Raw genomic sequence first — 15,087 nt, forward strand, 5'->3', positions numbered from 1 at the left:
TTCCCCCAACCAAGGGGTTCACTGGTCTGTGGTTCAACTGCCCACTGGGATAAGAGGCCCCATGTGCTCCAAATGTACCCAAGGTTGAGGAATACTGTTGCATAGATCCATACTCCACATGCAAACTCTTGTTAGAATAATTAAACTGAGACAACAACAACCCACACAGGCATAAAATAAAATTCCTGTAAATGAAACAGTGCAAATAAAGCCCTCAAATGATGGTTGGGCGCTTGTGTGGGGAGGTAACCAGCAGCAGTTTAGCTCTTCCCTGACACCTCTGCAAATGAATAATGCATGTCCTACATATCGGCAATAAAAGGCAAAAGCACAGAATACAAACTCAACGGCCTGAATCAATGGATTATTCTTTAGACTGCTATATTGAGAAAGTGAAAGTTCTTTCCTAACCATAAATATTTTAATCACCCCCCAATTCTACTTCTCTATATAAATAAGAAAGGCCTTCCATCTGCTGCTCCTCAAGACTGGAAGAGCAGTAGACAGCTGCTTTTCCAAATGCCTTCATCCAGCAGTGGCACTGACTAGTGACATTAACTAGCACATTCCAGATACCTCCAAGCCGAAGCTCAAGTCAGGCGGATAGCAGAAGCTATTCCTGCCTCTGCTATAACCTGGTGCACGTGGTATGTTGGCGAAATTAGTGGCCTTGAGGTAGGCAATTCAATCTCCTTTTCCTGTTGATACAAACCAGCCAGAGCCTTAGACAGTATCCAAAGCACTCCAAAAGCAATGGTGCTTCATATTAGGTTCTTTTAAGCTATTCCTGGATTCGAATTTAGACAGTCTTGGGAACATGAAATCATTTAAGTCTAACAGTAACTCCAAGCCCACATTTGTTCCTAAATTCAATCTCTTCTGCTATCAACTTAATAACAAGAAGAAAAGTGAACTGATTTCAATTTCAGCACTTCTCTCTGCTTCCATTTATTATTGAATAAAGCAGCCCAGTGGTTGATAGGCAGGAAACAAGAATAAAAAAATGGAAAGGCTGCATGGAATTGTGGTAGTGGTTCTTACTCTGCAAACTCCTTGTTGTCTTTCTTTTTTCCACCAAAGTAAAAAGGCAATTGCAGCAGAACAGGGACACAAAGGAAAAGGGACACAAACTTATCTGAATTGAGCTTGTGTAGCTCTCAGCAGCATTCTGGAATTATGTCTACCCTTAAAATAACAGGCAAAGGGCTTATCTATCAATACTGTATTAAACATTGTTATTAACACTTAAAGATAAAACACATATGCAAATAAAATATAGACCATGATGGTCAGAAAAATACCCTCCAAGGAGGCCCATGTTTTAAAATCCCTAAGACTTGTAACTGTGCTACATGGCAAAGTGTGATTTAGATAAGCCAGTAGAATTAAGGTTGTTTTTTGCCAACCTTAACACAGGGAGATTATTATCCTGGATTATTCAAATTCTAAATAATCTTGGGACAATTTTAAAAAAGACATCAGAGGAATGGGATGGCATCAGAGAGGACTAGACCCACAGCTGTTGGCTTCAGAGAGAGAAACAGGATGCAAACCAAGGAATATAGCAGCCTCTAGAAGCTAAAGACTGTGAGGCAACAAATTCTCCCCTAGAACTTTCAGATAGAAACAACTCTGTTGAAGCCTTAACTGTGGTTCAATGAAACACTGTTAGCTTTTGAATTATAGAACAGTTGCATAAGAAATTTGCATTGTTTAAGCTACTAATTCTGCAGTCATTTGTGGCAGTGGGGATAGAAAATGAATACATAAGATATTTACTATTCATTTATATCTATGTGTCAGTCTATTTCCATTTCAATAAATTCATGTATATGTTTATGCATTCATCTTGAAATATGCTTTTCTTTAATAAGCAGGGAAAAGCAGAGTATTATGGGAAATTAAAATCCATTGTCTTTCCCATGCTTAACCCCTCTTTGACCCTAATTCTTGAACCAATGTTAATAATATACATCTCAGATGGTGAGGTGGCCTTCCACGAAGAGTGAGTATCCTAACACCGAACGCAGAGACTTGGATGGCTATGCACCACAGCACATGAAGAGTCACTTTGATCCAGGGCAGAGTGGCCACAGCCACTTTGAAAGGCTATTGATTTAAGTCTCCTCTTGTGGCTTGAGTGGGGAGGGCCGTCTTTGGGGTGATTTGCACCTGAATAGCATAGTCTCTCATAATCAGGTGAAGTACACAGGAAGCTGTGGCTGTGATTGCAGTGAATTAATGCCTTCTTTTCTCCCCAGTCTTCCTTGAATCATGCCTACTCAGACAATGATGTTCAGACAACTGCACCTTGCTGATCAGGGCTCAACGGGGGTTGGGGTTGGGGTTGGGGTCACACTGGATGGCTGGATTTCAGTAACCAGTCCTAGGGGCAAAGGAAAGATGGTAGGCACTGCTGAGGGAAATGGCCTGTGGTGAGGTAACTATGCCTAGGGCAACAGGCAGGTCAGTGCCTGACTCCACCTTCCTTTCTTTTCAACCTTTAGTGGTTCCAGAACTTGGAAACGAAACATAATAGATGTGACAAGTGTTCAGACAGAAGGTATCAGGGAGGCAAATGCAGTTAGGAGTGTAGATGCTATCTATGTACCAAGGCCACAGAAGTAGCACACCAAATTCTTATTTGCGATCCTTATAACTGGGAGCAATGTTAGTGGGTTTGGGCTAGAACCTTGTTTAGAATCATGTTACAATTGTTATAGGCTAAACTATACCTGTCCAGACCCTAAAATTAGGCATAATTAGCCATTACTGTTACACGTTTGTTACAAGGAGAAATATGTTCTTTATCTCTAAAAGCAGGGACCTTGTTTTGAACTCCTCTAAGCTAACCAAGAAATTCTCACATCTATGGAATCAGGAAGACAGTTGTCTTCTGGGTTGTATCAGCTGACTCTGTACTTGTCTTCTTCACAGGTGGAGACAACATGACACCCTTCTTAATAGCCTCATACCAGTGACAAAGCATTCCATACCAAAAACCACAAAGGAAAAATTCACCATGACAGTTTCTCCAGAAAGGATCTCTGTTGGTGGCCTTGGCTGAAACAAAGGGACCAAAGCTACGAGAAGCAGATACCTAATGGTTGCTTCCATTTTTGGTACAATTAAGACTACATGCCTTTTCTCTCTTCCCTTGACCACTACTTGTAAACACAGCTGAGGAAACAGCATATCTGAGGCATGAGCCCCAGACCTGCGGGAGCGCAGGTGACATCACCTCCCTTACCTTGTTGAAGTCTTCAGATGTTGCCCTCATTTCCTTCCATGTTTTGTTCAGGAGCTGGATACAAATGCAGAAAAACTCTTCAAAAGATCTGTCATGGGTGAAGAACATCGGGTGAAAGTCGTTGCAGGTCTCACTAGCTGGAGGGAAGAGATGGAAAGAGAGGCAGACAGATTAATATAGTGAAATGTGTGATCAAGCTCAATTTGGTGTCCATAGAGACATATTTAAGATTATGTGACCATGGGGAAAAGTAATTTTAAAAAGTCACCAAAGGACAGCTCCTACCCTTAAAAGCTTAAGGTCAGAGGGTCAGACCTATTCTTTGGCATGTATTTTGACTGTAAAATGTCAGTTGCTAATCCACCTGAGGATGTGACCCCAAGGGCTTTGTTCCAGGAGTGCTGAGGTAGGTGACCTTTGAGAAACTATTCCCGCTGTTTCCTGAGGCACAATGCCTCCATTGCCTTAATAAAATAATTGGCAGAGGATGGGTTTTCCTGAATATACAATTAATTCCAACTTTGAAAATAGCATCTATGATTATTTCTCCAGGGGGGCATTTTTTCCCCTTACAAGGGTAGTGAGCAGGGAGTGCTTGTGATCATTCACCATCTGATGCCACTGGCCATTTCACTTTACAGGCCAGGCACAGATGGCTGGAGGTCAAAGCAACCCAAATGCTCTGAAGTATCCAGCGCTCACTGGCAACCAGGAAGTTAGCTTAGACTGTTTCCAAGCCCAGCTAGGCGAGCTTCCTTGGGAAAGATCCAGGTTTGCTGTCTGCCTCCCTCCCTCCCTTCCCTCAGACCGGCTTCCCCACTGCCTTGCCCTAAGCGCCTCCTCATATTCTAGCAATGTTCCAAACTTGAACTTTTAAGAGTCCTTTACAAAACAAAAAGACCTGGGTCCTCGACAGAGCAATAAGCACTCCTGACCATTGAGCAATCTCTCCAGCCCCCTAATACAGTCCTTTTATAAATATTACAACTTGGCTGACCACTATTATCACCTGTGTCATAGAGGAGGATGTGACAGAGTTCAGGGAACTCAGCTTTGTGATTATCAGCCCCCCCCAAACACATACACAAAAGCCAAGGTTTACACGTGCACACATGCAAGCATGCATGCACAGTAACGATAACGAGTGCTGTTGTACATACTGAAGGCACATGCTTTTATTTTATTGCAATCTCTTCAAAGGTTGGCTAGTGTTTAAGATCTGAGGTGGTAGAACTTTTGGCTTTGGAAATTCAGGAGGGGACAGATGGGAGGGTTGGGATGGAGCGTACAGCAGAGAACTCCTGCTTGTCATGCATATAACAAGCCACTTCACTCCTGACACAACGACATTGTAGTTGGGAACCCTAGCACTCCTAGAACGAGCAGGTTCTGCTCTAGCACAGTTGTTATCCATCCACAGGCCTGGAGTATAGAGCATCTGAACATCTGCCCATCTTAAGAAACTGGGTGTGCATTTATACAGCTTGCTCCTTCTGAAAGGAAAACTTGATATGAAGATACACAAATGCCAGTGTTTCCAGACAGCACAAGGACAGAAGTGACCTGCAATGAAGTCATACAGAAAGGACCTAGAAGCAAAGATTTGGAGTCATGTCTAGCCCATGCCAAGCAGAGGGACACTATTTTCAATCTCTTAGCTTGTATTTTCTTAAATAAAATGCAGTAATGAGAATCACTCTCCCTTCTTTCCAGGCTTTAGCGAGGATCACCTGGCACAGTTCATAGAAAACCTGCCCTGGAAAAGATAAAAGTTACCAGGAGCACAGAGATGCTGCTCATGACAAGTCTCAGATACCAGCACTCTGTTCCATAGACTTTCCTCGATTTCCTTATCAAGCGTGTTCAAATCTCAGCAAGGAAAAGAAAAATCACACAAGGAAAGTCACTCCACCCCAGAGAGACTCCAGCAAATGTGAAGTTTTGACCTGAGACACAAAGCTATTTAGGGAGTGTGCAACACCAATACAGACAGAATGGGCAGCTAGCCACCGGTCTCACTTTCATAATCACTGGAGCCTATGAAATTTACAAGTCTACAGAAGCAACTTAAAATGCTATTATGATCCAAGAACTCGTTATTAATCACATTATCACAGAATCATTTTTGGACCTAGTGTGATTATATGTGTACTTTATGCCCTAGTTAAATTTTTATAGCATTACTGGAGCTGAGACAGCTCCAAAACCCATGAGCCTTGTTTTTGGTTGGGTGGAAAGAGGGGAGTAGCTCACAATAGGCAGCATTTGCTGGATGCACATTGTGGGCCAGGTTCCACAGACACTATCTTGTAACAAGCCAGGGAGGCGGACATTATGAGTGTCTTCATGTTATATATGAGGAAGGCAAACGTTGTAGAAATGAATCCTTCCATCATGAGCTTTTTGTAGGTGGCCCTAAGTGAGCATTTGAAATCTACAATTTAGCTGACCTAGCAGTAGGTTTCCAGCATTCACTGACATTAAGAGCACAGGGAATTTCCTGGTGGCTGCTGCTTAGAAAATCAATTTCCCCCTGCACTTCCCTGGACCTCCTGTGATACCTTCTTCAACAAGGACCCACATCATGGCCTGCAGTGCAATGGGGCTCCCCAGCAAGTACACAGTTAATGCCTGCTGGCTGAGAGCACATGCCCTTGTGATCATAGTACTAAAACTAGCAATTCTACCACTGTGGGCCATGCACTGGATGGAGGTTTTGTCTGTCATAATCAGTAATGTACAAGCACATGAGAGGTCTTTTTCTTTTCCATTTTATCCTTTTTGAAAGATAAGAAATAGGAGATTCAGAAAGATGAGGTGAGATGAATTTTCAAGGTGCATAGTGTCTTCATTACTTTTCTATTGTCATGAAAAAACACATAATCAAGGGAACTTATAGATAAAAGAGCTGAATGCAGGCTTATAGTTTCAGAGAGCAAGTCTATGGCAGGGAGCTTAGGAGCAGGCAGGCAGGCATGGTGTTGGAGCAGTCCCTGAGAGCTTACACCCTGATCTGCAAACTGGAATTAGGAAGCACAAACTGAGAATGGTTTGGATTTTTGAAACCTCAAAACCCATGCCCACTAACACACCTCCAAAAATGCCACACCTCCCAATCCTTCTTAAATAATTCTACCAACTGAGGATCAAGCAGTCACATAATGAGTTTATATGGGTCATTCTCATCTAGACCACTATACATAGATAACATATTGTAGTTCCAGGATGAAAACCTGGGTAGAATCGACTCCAAAGCCCATCATTGCTGCTCTGTAGTGCTCTTCCTCTGTATTTGTGTTTGTTGGTTACCTGCCTCTGCTGAACCCCCCAAATATAATTCAAAAGCAATAACTTCTTTCTTCATCACATATTTATAAAGTGGTGCAAGGTAATCAACATTGAATATTTAAGTCACATTTCAGGGCTATTATCTCCCTGTTATTCATGGTCCACAATGATTTCAGGTTATCAGGACATTGTTTTCTGATTTTCTGAGCGTTTCTCTCTTTTCCTTGGGTCTGGGTCAAATTGCACCTTGACAGCTTTTGTAAGTACCAAGAAAATCATAACCTAGTTCCAACCTTTTGTTGCATAATGCTCCTCTCAGTGGCTTCAAATACCAAGTTATTCCCAGGTAGTTGGCCACCAGTGAAAATCCCTCTGGATGAATTCATATGATTGATATATTTCAAGAAACTCAAAACTTCAGGTCCATGCAAACAGAAAACCAACTTTGACCTTGATAACAAGCAGCGCAGCTGCAAAATACAGTTTTCAGGTCCTCTTTCAACTAAGAGAAGTCACATGAACAAATCATGACCAATAACAGAAAAGTAGACATTTCTTAGAGTTTCCAGGAAGGAAAGAGAAGGAGGAGGCTTGACTAGCTTATCCTTCTTTGTTTGTTCTTTCCTACTTTAATTCTTTTGTGTCTGGAATGTAAGATGATGACTGCGCTTCTACAACCCTTTTGTCAGCCTAAAAATGAGGGCTGCATCCTAGATAATTAGAAAGAGCTCTTGGTGCCACTGTGGAGACACCACAACAACCCAAACTTTTCCTCTGGAATTCTGTGCTTAAATCACTGTTTTTATATTTTTTAAACTATGCTTAGATATATAATTATTCATATGGAAGGTTAAAATTTGGGAAGTACTTGAATAACAATGCAAGAAAACATGTGCCGGATGCAGTGAGTACAAGTGTTCTGGTCAAACATATTTGCATGACAACATCAAATTTGATGTTCCTCGAATGACTTATATCCTTAGATGATTAAGATCCTGGAGCCTGTTACATCAACTGTGAAGGTCAAGAGCATTAAATTAAATCATTTCTGTAAAGCATATGGTGAGGCGTTTGCACGTATTCTTTACTATTTCATCATCACTCCATAGCTACATCCAACACTCTAACAATGCTAGAGATGAGAAAGCAAGAAGATGCTGAGAAGTAGCCCTTGGGTTCCAGTAGATATAGAGGGAGTGGAGTCAATTACTCTTATTGATTATGTTAAAATCCGTGAGAATACTGAGATCTCAAAGGTGAAATTTCACAAATAAAGGCTGTTCACTGGTCAGATTTCCTCGCCTTCTGCACACAGAAACCTAAGGTAATGGAGTTAAGTGCCCTGCAGAAAAGTCAGGAACAGAATGCACTGTTCTTTCCATGTCTGTAGTCAGTGTGTTCAGACTCTCCATGACAGGACTGCCTTGATATCACCTTACACTCCTTTTTGTTCCTGTCTGCTTAGTTTGATGTGGAATCCTTCAGTGTTCCTCCAGATGCCCTTCCACTCATGGTCTTCTTAACTCAGCCTCCTGGAAACACAAGTGTGTACCATCACGTACACTTCATCCTATGACTCTTTAAGTCTTGCCCCTTTCATTGGAGTAGGGAGACAACAAATCAGGGGCAAGTTAGTCTATCACATGATACATTAGAAACAACTATAGGACTTCTATGGACATGTTACTCTTTAATATCTTCGCATATTAAAACAAACAAACAGTATTTATTAGTAGAATTTTTTCTCTAAAATATTCAAAGTACAGACAGTCAGAGTTTGATCTAGTTCTGTATTGCTCTAGACAAATACCATAACCAAAAATAACTTAGGGGAGGACAGGGTTTATTTCATTTTATAGGTTTCAGTCTATCATCCAGGGAAGCCATGATAGATGCTCAAGACTGAAGCTTGAAACCACAGAACAAAGCTTACTGGCTTGCTATCTGTCTTATTTGTGCTCAGCTACCTTTCTTATACAACCAAGATCCAGCTGCCTAGGTATGGTGCTGCCCACAGTGGCTGGGACCTTCGACATCAAACAGCAACCAGTAAAATGTCTGCACAGACATGTCTATAGGTCAGTCTTGATGGAGAGAATTCTTCGGCTAAGGTTCCCTCTTTCCATGGTGTGTCACATGGCCAAAGGAATTAGCTGTTACTGAATCCAATGGAATAATCTTATACACTTGAAGGCAAAAGCTGCCAGATAAGTAAATCAGTTTATCCATGACTCTGAGATAACAGGTGCTTTAAGTTAAACTACTAAGGCTCAATTCCCAGCTGTATCAGCTGGTTACACAGGAAAGTTTTTTTGTGATCTACTCTATACTCTTCTCCCATGCAACATTAAAAAGAATTCTATCAGGCCATTGAGGGGGTGGGAGTGGTAACTACAAGAGGGAGCTCAATGTAGTTCAGATCAAGAGGATTATTAAGCCCATCAGTCAGGATATTGATGTCCAAGGCCACACACACAGGAGAGTTTGTGGACAATCACAAGGAAAGATTGGGTCTCAAGAATAGTCTTTAATTCAGAGATTAAAAAAAAAACAATTATAGGGAGGGTGGGTTTATTATTGTCTTTAAAAGAAAACAGCAAGGCCTATTGGAGAAAAAAATTGAAGCAGCAGGCAATCATTTTATAAATGAAATTTAGAGAGAAGCACTCAATGAGACAAAAATAGTATGACATTTTTAAAGCCAAATTGTTCTTAAGCACACTATTTTTATCTCAGTGAGATTCCATCTTGTACAAGAGAATTGACTCACTGGTCTTTTCAGTGTGGAATATAAAGATACTTTCAGGGTTAAGTTAGGATGTTAATTTGCCAACATTTAATTCATTTATAAGGAAATATAACCTACACATGTAAGTTCTAAAAATAAAGTAAGAATGTGACACATTTATTTAGCAGAATTATCACCCCATTCGCTATTGCTGTAAGGAAGTGCTGGAGGCTGGAGGCTCTTTATGCGAAGGATGTTTATATCACTCAGTTTAAGGGTCTAAGAGCATTGTGCTAACATCTGCTGCCCCCAAGGTCTTTTGTCTACAGGAAGATGAAAAACCTGTGGGAATGTTTGTAAGGAGGAGAGATTGCATCCTAGGACAAGAAAGCAGATTTGTTTTTCTAAAAACCTAGTCATATAAGAGAACTAATTCACTCTAAGAAACCATCAATGATCCTAACCACAGCAACACTCCCAGTGACTGACTAGCCTCCATTTCCTCAAAGTTTTACTTAGTACAGTTACACAGGGGACTTAGCCTCCAATACAAGAACACATAGAATACAAAAGTCGTCCAAACCAGCAGCCTGCCAAAATAGATATATTCTTATTTTCTATTGGATAATATGAGATAAGGCCCATGTTGTTGTGAGGTCCTCAGAAAATAATGGCCTGTGTAGTGTGGTGAATATACTATGAGCAGGAAGGAAGAACTGGTTCTAAAAATATCCTGTGACATTAAAACCCACAGATCCTATTGAAAATATACCTATATATGAGGTAGGGCAATATATTGCTAACTGCAAAATCCCAACTAGCACCTCTCTCTCTCTCTCTCTCTCTCTCTCTCTCTCTCTCTCACACACACACACACACACACACACACACACACACACACACACACATACACACACACACGTGCACACATGAGATTGAGAATTTTTTTATTTCTTACTTTCTAATGCTCATCAAAAGTTATAGAACTTGGAGATTGTGTCTGCACCAAACTTCACAGCTCCTATCTCTCCCTCTAGAGAGGAGATGGCTACATATTTCATCTGTGCAACTTAGTTAGGGTGTTAAGGCATCATCATGGCATTTTCTGGTTTAGCTTAAGGTTTTCTGTGCTAGTATTTATTCTTCCTAAGAAAATTGCTAGTTGTTTCAACTGATTCATACCACCTAATGCAGGCCATTACAAAAGAAAAGCAGCTGACTAAAGATGAGATAACAAGGAGGCACAGGCAAGTATAGACCAATTTTGCTCTATCACAGTCATTTTCTCAGACACATGTAATTTTTAAGATGCTAAAAAGCTATCAATGACCTGAGTTATGCAAAGGGAGTCTTTAAACCCATTTGCAGTAACGTGGAGCCCTGGGCTTTGGGAGCATTGGGAAAATTATACTATTTCTACCATGACATTGTGAGCCATTTGACTAGCACTCATCTTTGAAAATGTACATTTTGAAAGAGTAATAAATAGGGCTAACACATACCGCATTTTGCAGTAAAATGATGAATTCCAAGGAAGAGGTGAAAAGTCATATACACTCAAAAGAATTTAACTCATGACAATTGCTAGGGCAGGAACAAAATGTCAGCAGCTATCTGTGGCATAGAAACTCACACTAGGACTATCTGTGGTTGTACTACAGTATGCTATGCTGTTCCCCAGAAGACATTGCATTTTCTATCTTTAGACTTGGAAACCTTTCCTGTTTCATCGTGCAGAGCAGCACTATGTGGGAAGATGCTCAAAGTTTAGAACCTTTTGTAGGTAGGAGCAGTGAGGAAAGCCTGGGTAATAAACGTGTACTTCCCTCATCTCTATACGTTCAGTCAATACAGAAGCAACTAACCCACCACTACTACTTCAGACAGAATCAGAGATTTTAAACTTTCTCAGCACTTCACAGCTCCTGAAGTCAGCTTTAATCGAACTCTAGTTGCTCTTTTAACATCTACCAAACCTAAAAATAGTGTGAAATCTACAATAAGTAGACAGAAATAATAGTGAATCCAGTGCTTTGCTGTTCATTTTCCTTGTAGGCCTTTCTCCAGGGTCTGGAGAAAAAGGAAAGAAATACTAAACCAGTATTCATGCTGAAAATCAAGACACACACAGCACAGCAAGACACTTACTTCCCCCAAAATTTCCTGAGGCTGTGCCCCAGTCATGGAACTGTGGATACAGAAGGCCAGAGGGACTGCGGGAGGTTGATCTGTGTACCAATCCTGGTATCACCACTAAGTAGCAACAGGCTCTTCAGTGCCCTCTGGTTGTACTGAATCTTAATTTTCTCATTAAAATAAAAAGACAGTACCTTTGATCTCACTGAGCTGTGGGTATTACACATGAATGTAGAGTGATTCAAATGTTATCAAATATAAACATTACAAAGATAAACAAGTTAGCAATTAGTATATATAGCTCAAATGGCAAATTCAGAAGACCCAATACCATCAAATGCAAAGATTTATAAAACTACAGCACCAGAGTAATTATGTAAAGATACTATTCGCACATGGATGGAAAAATAAAAGATAGAAAATAACTTGGTCTCCAGTTAGAAGCATGCATGTCCACTCACTGAATTTAGGACATAAAAGGAGAGGGGTAGAGAAAGAAGGGACATCTGCTATGTATTAAGTGCTCTGTGACACACACACACACACACACACACACACACACACACACAATTATATTATATATTATTTGTATTTTAATCAAAATGCATTTGGTTTAAGTTGTGGTGAGTCTTTCTGAGTTAGCTTCCCACGACTTAGTCCAGTTCTTCTGATAAGTCATAAAGTAGCACAATCAAGGCCATCTTGGGAGGTATTTAGCCAAAAGCAAATATAAAGAAATTCCAGTAACTGAAGATTCTGATAACAGGAGTGAAGAGACCCCTGAGAGCTTGCTTTTTAATTATAAAACGATCATGCTGATATGTGCCTGCATCTCTCCTTTGTCCTCTCAGAGCAAGAAAAGTAGAGAACAGAATCCACACCCCTGGAACTTGATCTTATGGGAGAAAAAAATCCACATCATTCCTGGAGCCAGTTCCAGGGATGAGACTGCACATTCTTGGCCCAAGGATGTAAAGCAGGTACAGGGAAAGCATTTACTGGAAAGCACTTAATACTGTGGCTTTGCAATGCCCATCAATGTGTAGCACTCAGCCAGATAAATACAGGCTACCTGGTTTTGGGGGTCAATATGAAGTTTAATTTTGTGGGTCAAGATAGTCTGTAGAAGTGGTTTTGGAAGTTGCCATTTGAATGAATATAGCATAGACTGCCCTGGTCAGTGTGACTGGGTCCTGACTCAAATCCAACAGCACAAAATTTAGTGTCAGGAAGAATCTAGTCCTTTTGACTCCCTAACTGCTTGATCTGGGACATGTCAGTTCAACTTTCTCTGTGCAGGACAAGATCTGAATTAACTCACCACTTTTCAGTACCTCAAATGTAGACCAAATAATATCACTAGCTTTACAGGCTTTTCTATTCCCACATGGTGCATGTTGGGGCTACTTGGTCACCAGTGACTCTACCAGTCAATTCCTCATAATAAATCTAAAAAAAAATCTGTATATTCATGAATACATAAGAGGTTTCTTATGAAGAAAATATATATACATATATTTATATTATGTACATATATTATATGCATATGAAGATATATGTGTATATAATATATACATATACATATATATGCATGTATCTTGCTTGTTTTGTTTCTCTTCAGGAACCTGAAGGATAGTGAGTGATTAAGAGGAATGTTCTAGTTGGGTGGTAAGAATTCCAAAGCAGCCAGTGGGGGAGCACATTCAGAAAGTAGTTTCAGTGCATCCCTTTTAAGCATTAGTTAAGGAAATTCATCCTGAGGAATGGCATACTAAGAGATTGCCAGAAAGGCTGGTGAGATGTCTCAGTGGTTAAGAGTACTTGTTGCTCTTGCAGAGGATCTGCACCACTGTGGTGGCTCATAACTAGATGTAAACTCCAAGCATTAATACATACAAAGTACAATATATATATGCATGTTGGCACTTGAGCGTTATAGTGGGTAAGAGGTTGAATAAACTGTAGCTAGTATGTATCCCATGAACTGCATGTACTGTGCAATATGTATACCATATATATTGCAGTAATATATATAATATATCAGTAATCCTGAGTTGGATACATGTGAATTTAAGGAATGACTGGTCAAGGCTTGCTCATAACACATGTGCCTACCTGTCATTGATCAGTCAATGCCTCTGTTAAGGTGATCTATCAGTGACCACCTGTAGGTGACACTAATTGAGATACAAAGGACTCAGCAAGGCAGCCAACTACATTTTACCTGATACTGCCATGTTTAACTTTTTCTGACCACTGAGTAAACTCTTAAAGTCAACTGCAACCAATATTTCTTTATCCCACAGGTTGTGCCTCAATATGTTGAACTCTTCGTTTTTCTTGGTGTGAAGCCCGTGCAGTAAGTTATTTTCTCTAAGCTGGCTCTTGGCTGCTACAGACACTTTACCCCTTTGGCTTCTGTAGACTGTATCCTCTGTGTCTTCCAGAGTCTCTCAGAGTAGCAAGCTCACAAGAACCAGGGCTGTGATTTAGTCATGTCTGGTCTCTTCATGGCTCCCACTTTCTTAACCTTTCAGGAACACAGTAGCTCACACTCTTTCTCTTGGCCCCCATCCATCTTGCACCACCAGCTGCACCCTTTATTTCTCTGTAGTTTTTATTACATCACCTTTTCATTTACAGGACATGAAGCATACTTTTGTGCAATCAGCTCCATCATAGCCCTCCTTTCGTGGGGCAGCAGACAGAAGGAGACTTACTCAAATAGGTGCCACAAAAAATACATCTTTACCTGATGCCTTAAAGTAGTCCATCTTTCAAAATGACCCAGTGTGTGTCTACTCAACCTTGACTTTCTGAAACCAATCTTAGATGTTCTCTTAAAAGAAGACAATGAAAAACATCAGGTCATAAGTTACACTGGCTAGTGCTTTGACAACTTGTGGTATGTTTGATATCTATTCCTTAGAGCAGTGAATTATTTTTGTTACAATAGTGTAGCTTAAAGGTGCCAGAGTCTGGCTGACATATTTTATCCTCTACTTTAGTCTCTGTCTCAGACTTACTGTTCAGTTTGTTTTAATTTGGCCTTTCAAACACAGTAGGGACCCAGAATAAAACAAAACAAAACAAAAAGCTGTAAAAAAAATAGAAAAGAAAGAAAAAGATATATTGCAGCCATCTTGCTAATTGGATTCTACAGAAAGGACAATGGAGATTAGTATAAACAGAGTAGAGGCCTCCTTTAAAAAAGACAATGACTATTATAAACAGAGTAGGGAAACCCTCAAGAAAGAGAATAGTGAAGACTATTATAATGAATAGTATAAAGACTGTAGAGATCCTCTCAAAAGATGAAGAATATTATAATGGAAGAAAACTTACTATACAATTTCAACACAAAAAATCTGATTATGTTTCTAAAATACAAAGCTGCATCCTTCCTCTACAACTCAGTCCCAGCAGTGGGGATCCGCATTAACTATTCCAGCTTTGCATAGGCACAGAGTTTACTGCTCACTGCTCGTCCTTCTTAATCTGTCCTACAGACTTAATGCTTAGCATTGTTAACAGGGCCTTAACCCTAGGGGCTGGAATTAAGGAAACGTGTGTGACCATATGGGAGTAATCAGTTGACAAGCATGCCCTTGCCAGTGTGAGATTTGGGAGGATGGAGATTCCTATCAGTAAATGAGCAATGAGTTAAATCCCTAACATTTTTACC

At 40.3% G+C, this 15,087-nt stretch overlaps 1 protein-coding gene across 8 annotated transcripts in view; it reads right to left on the minus strand.

Annotated features, from left to right (window-relative positions):
• The window catches only part of Elmo1 (engulfment and cell motility 1), a 523,734-nt gene that overhangs the window by 147,255 nt on the left and 361,392 nt on the right, over positions 1–15,087 (minus strand). For all 8 annotated transcript variants that reach the window (NM_001395578.1, XM_087591062.1, XM_087591058.1 and 5 more), the window contains 1 exon segment: positions 3,251–3,387. In NM_001395578.1, the coding sequence (NP_001382507.1) occupies positions 3,251–3,387 (137 nt within the window).

This window comes from Rattus norvegicus, chromosome 17 (genome assembly GCF_021556685.1).
Source record: "Rattus norvegicus strain SHRSP/BbbUtx chromosome 17, alternate assembly SHRSP_T2T, whole genome shotgun sequence".
Lineage (NCBI taxonomy): Eukaryota > Metazoa > Chordata > Mammalia > Rodentia > Muridae > Rattus > Rattus norvegicus.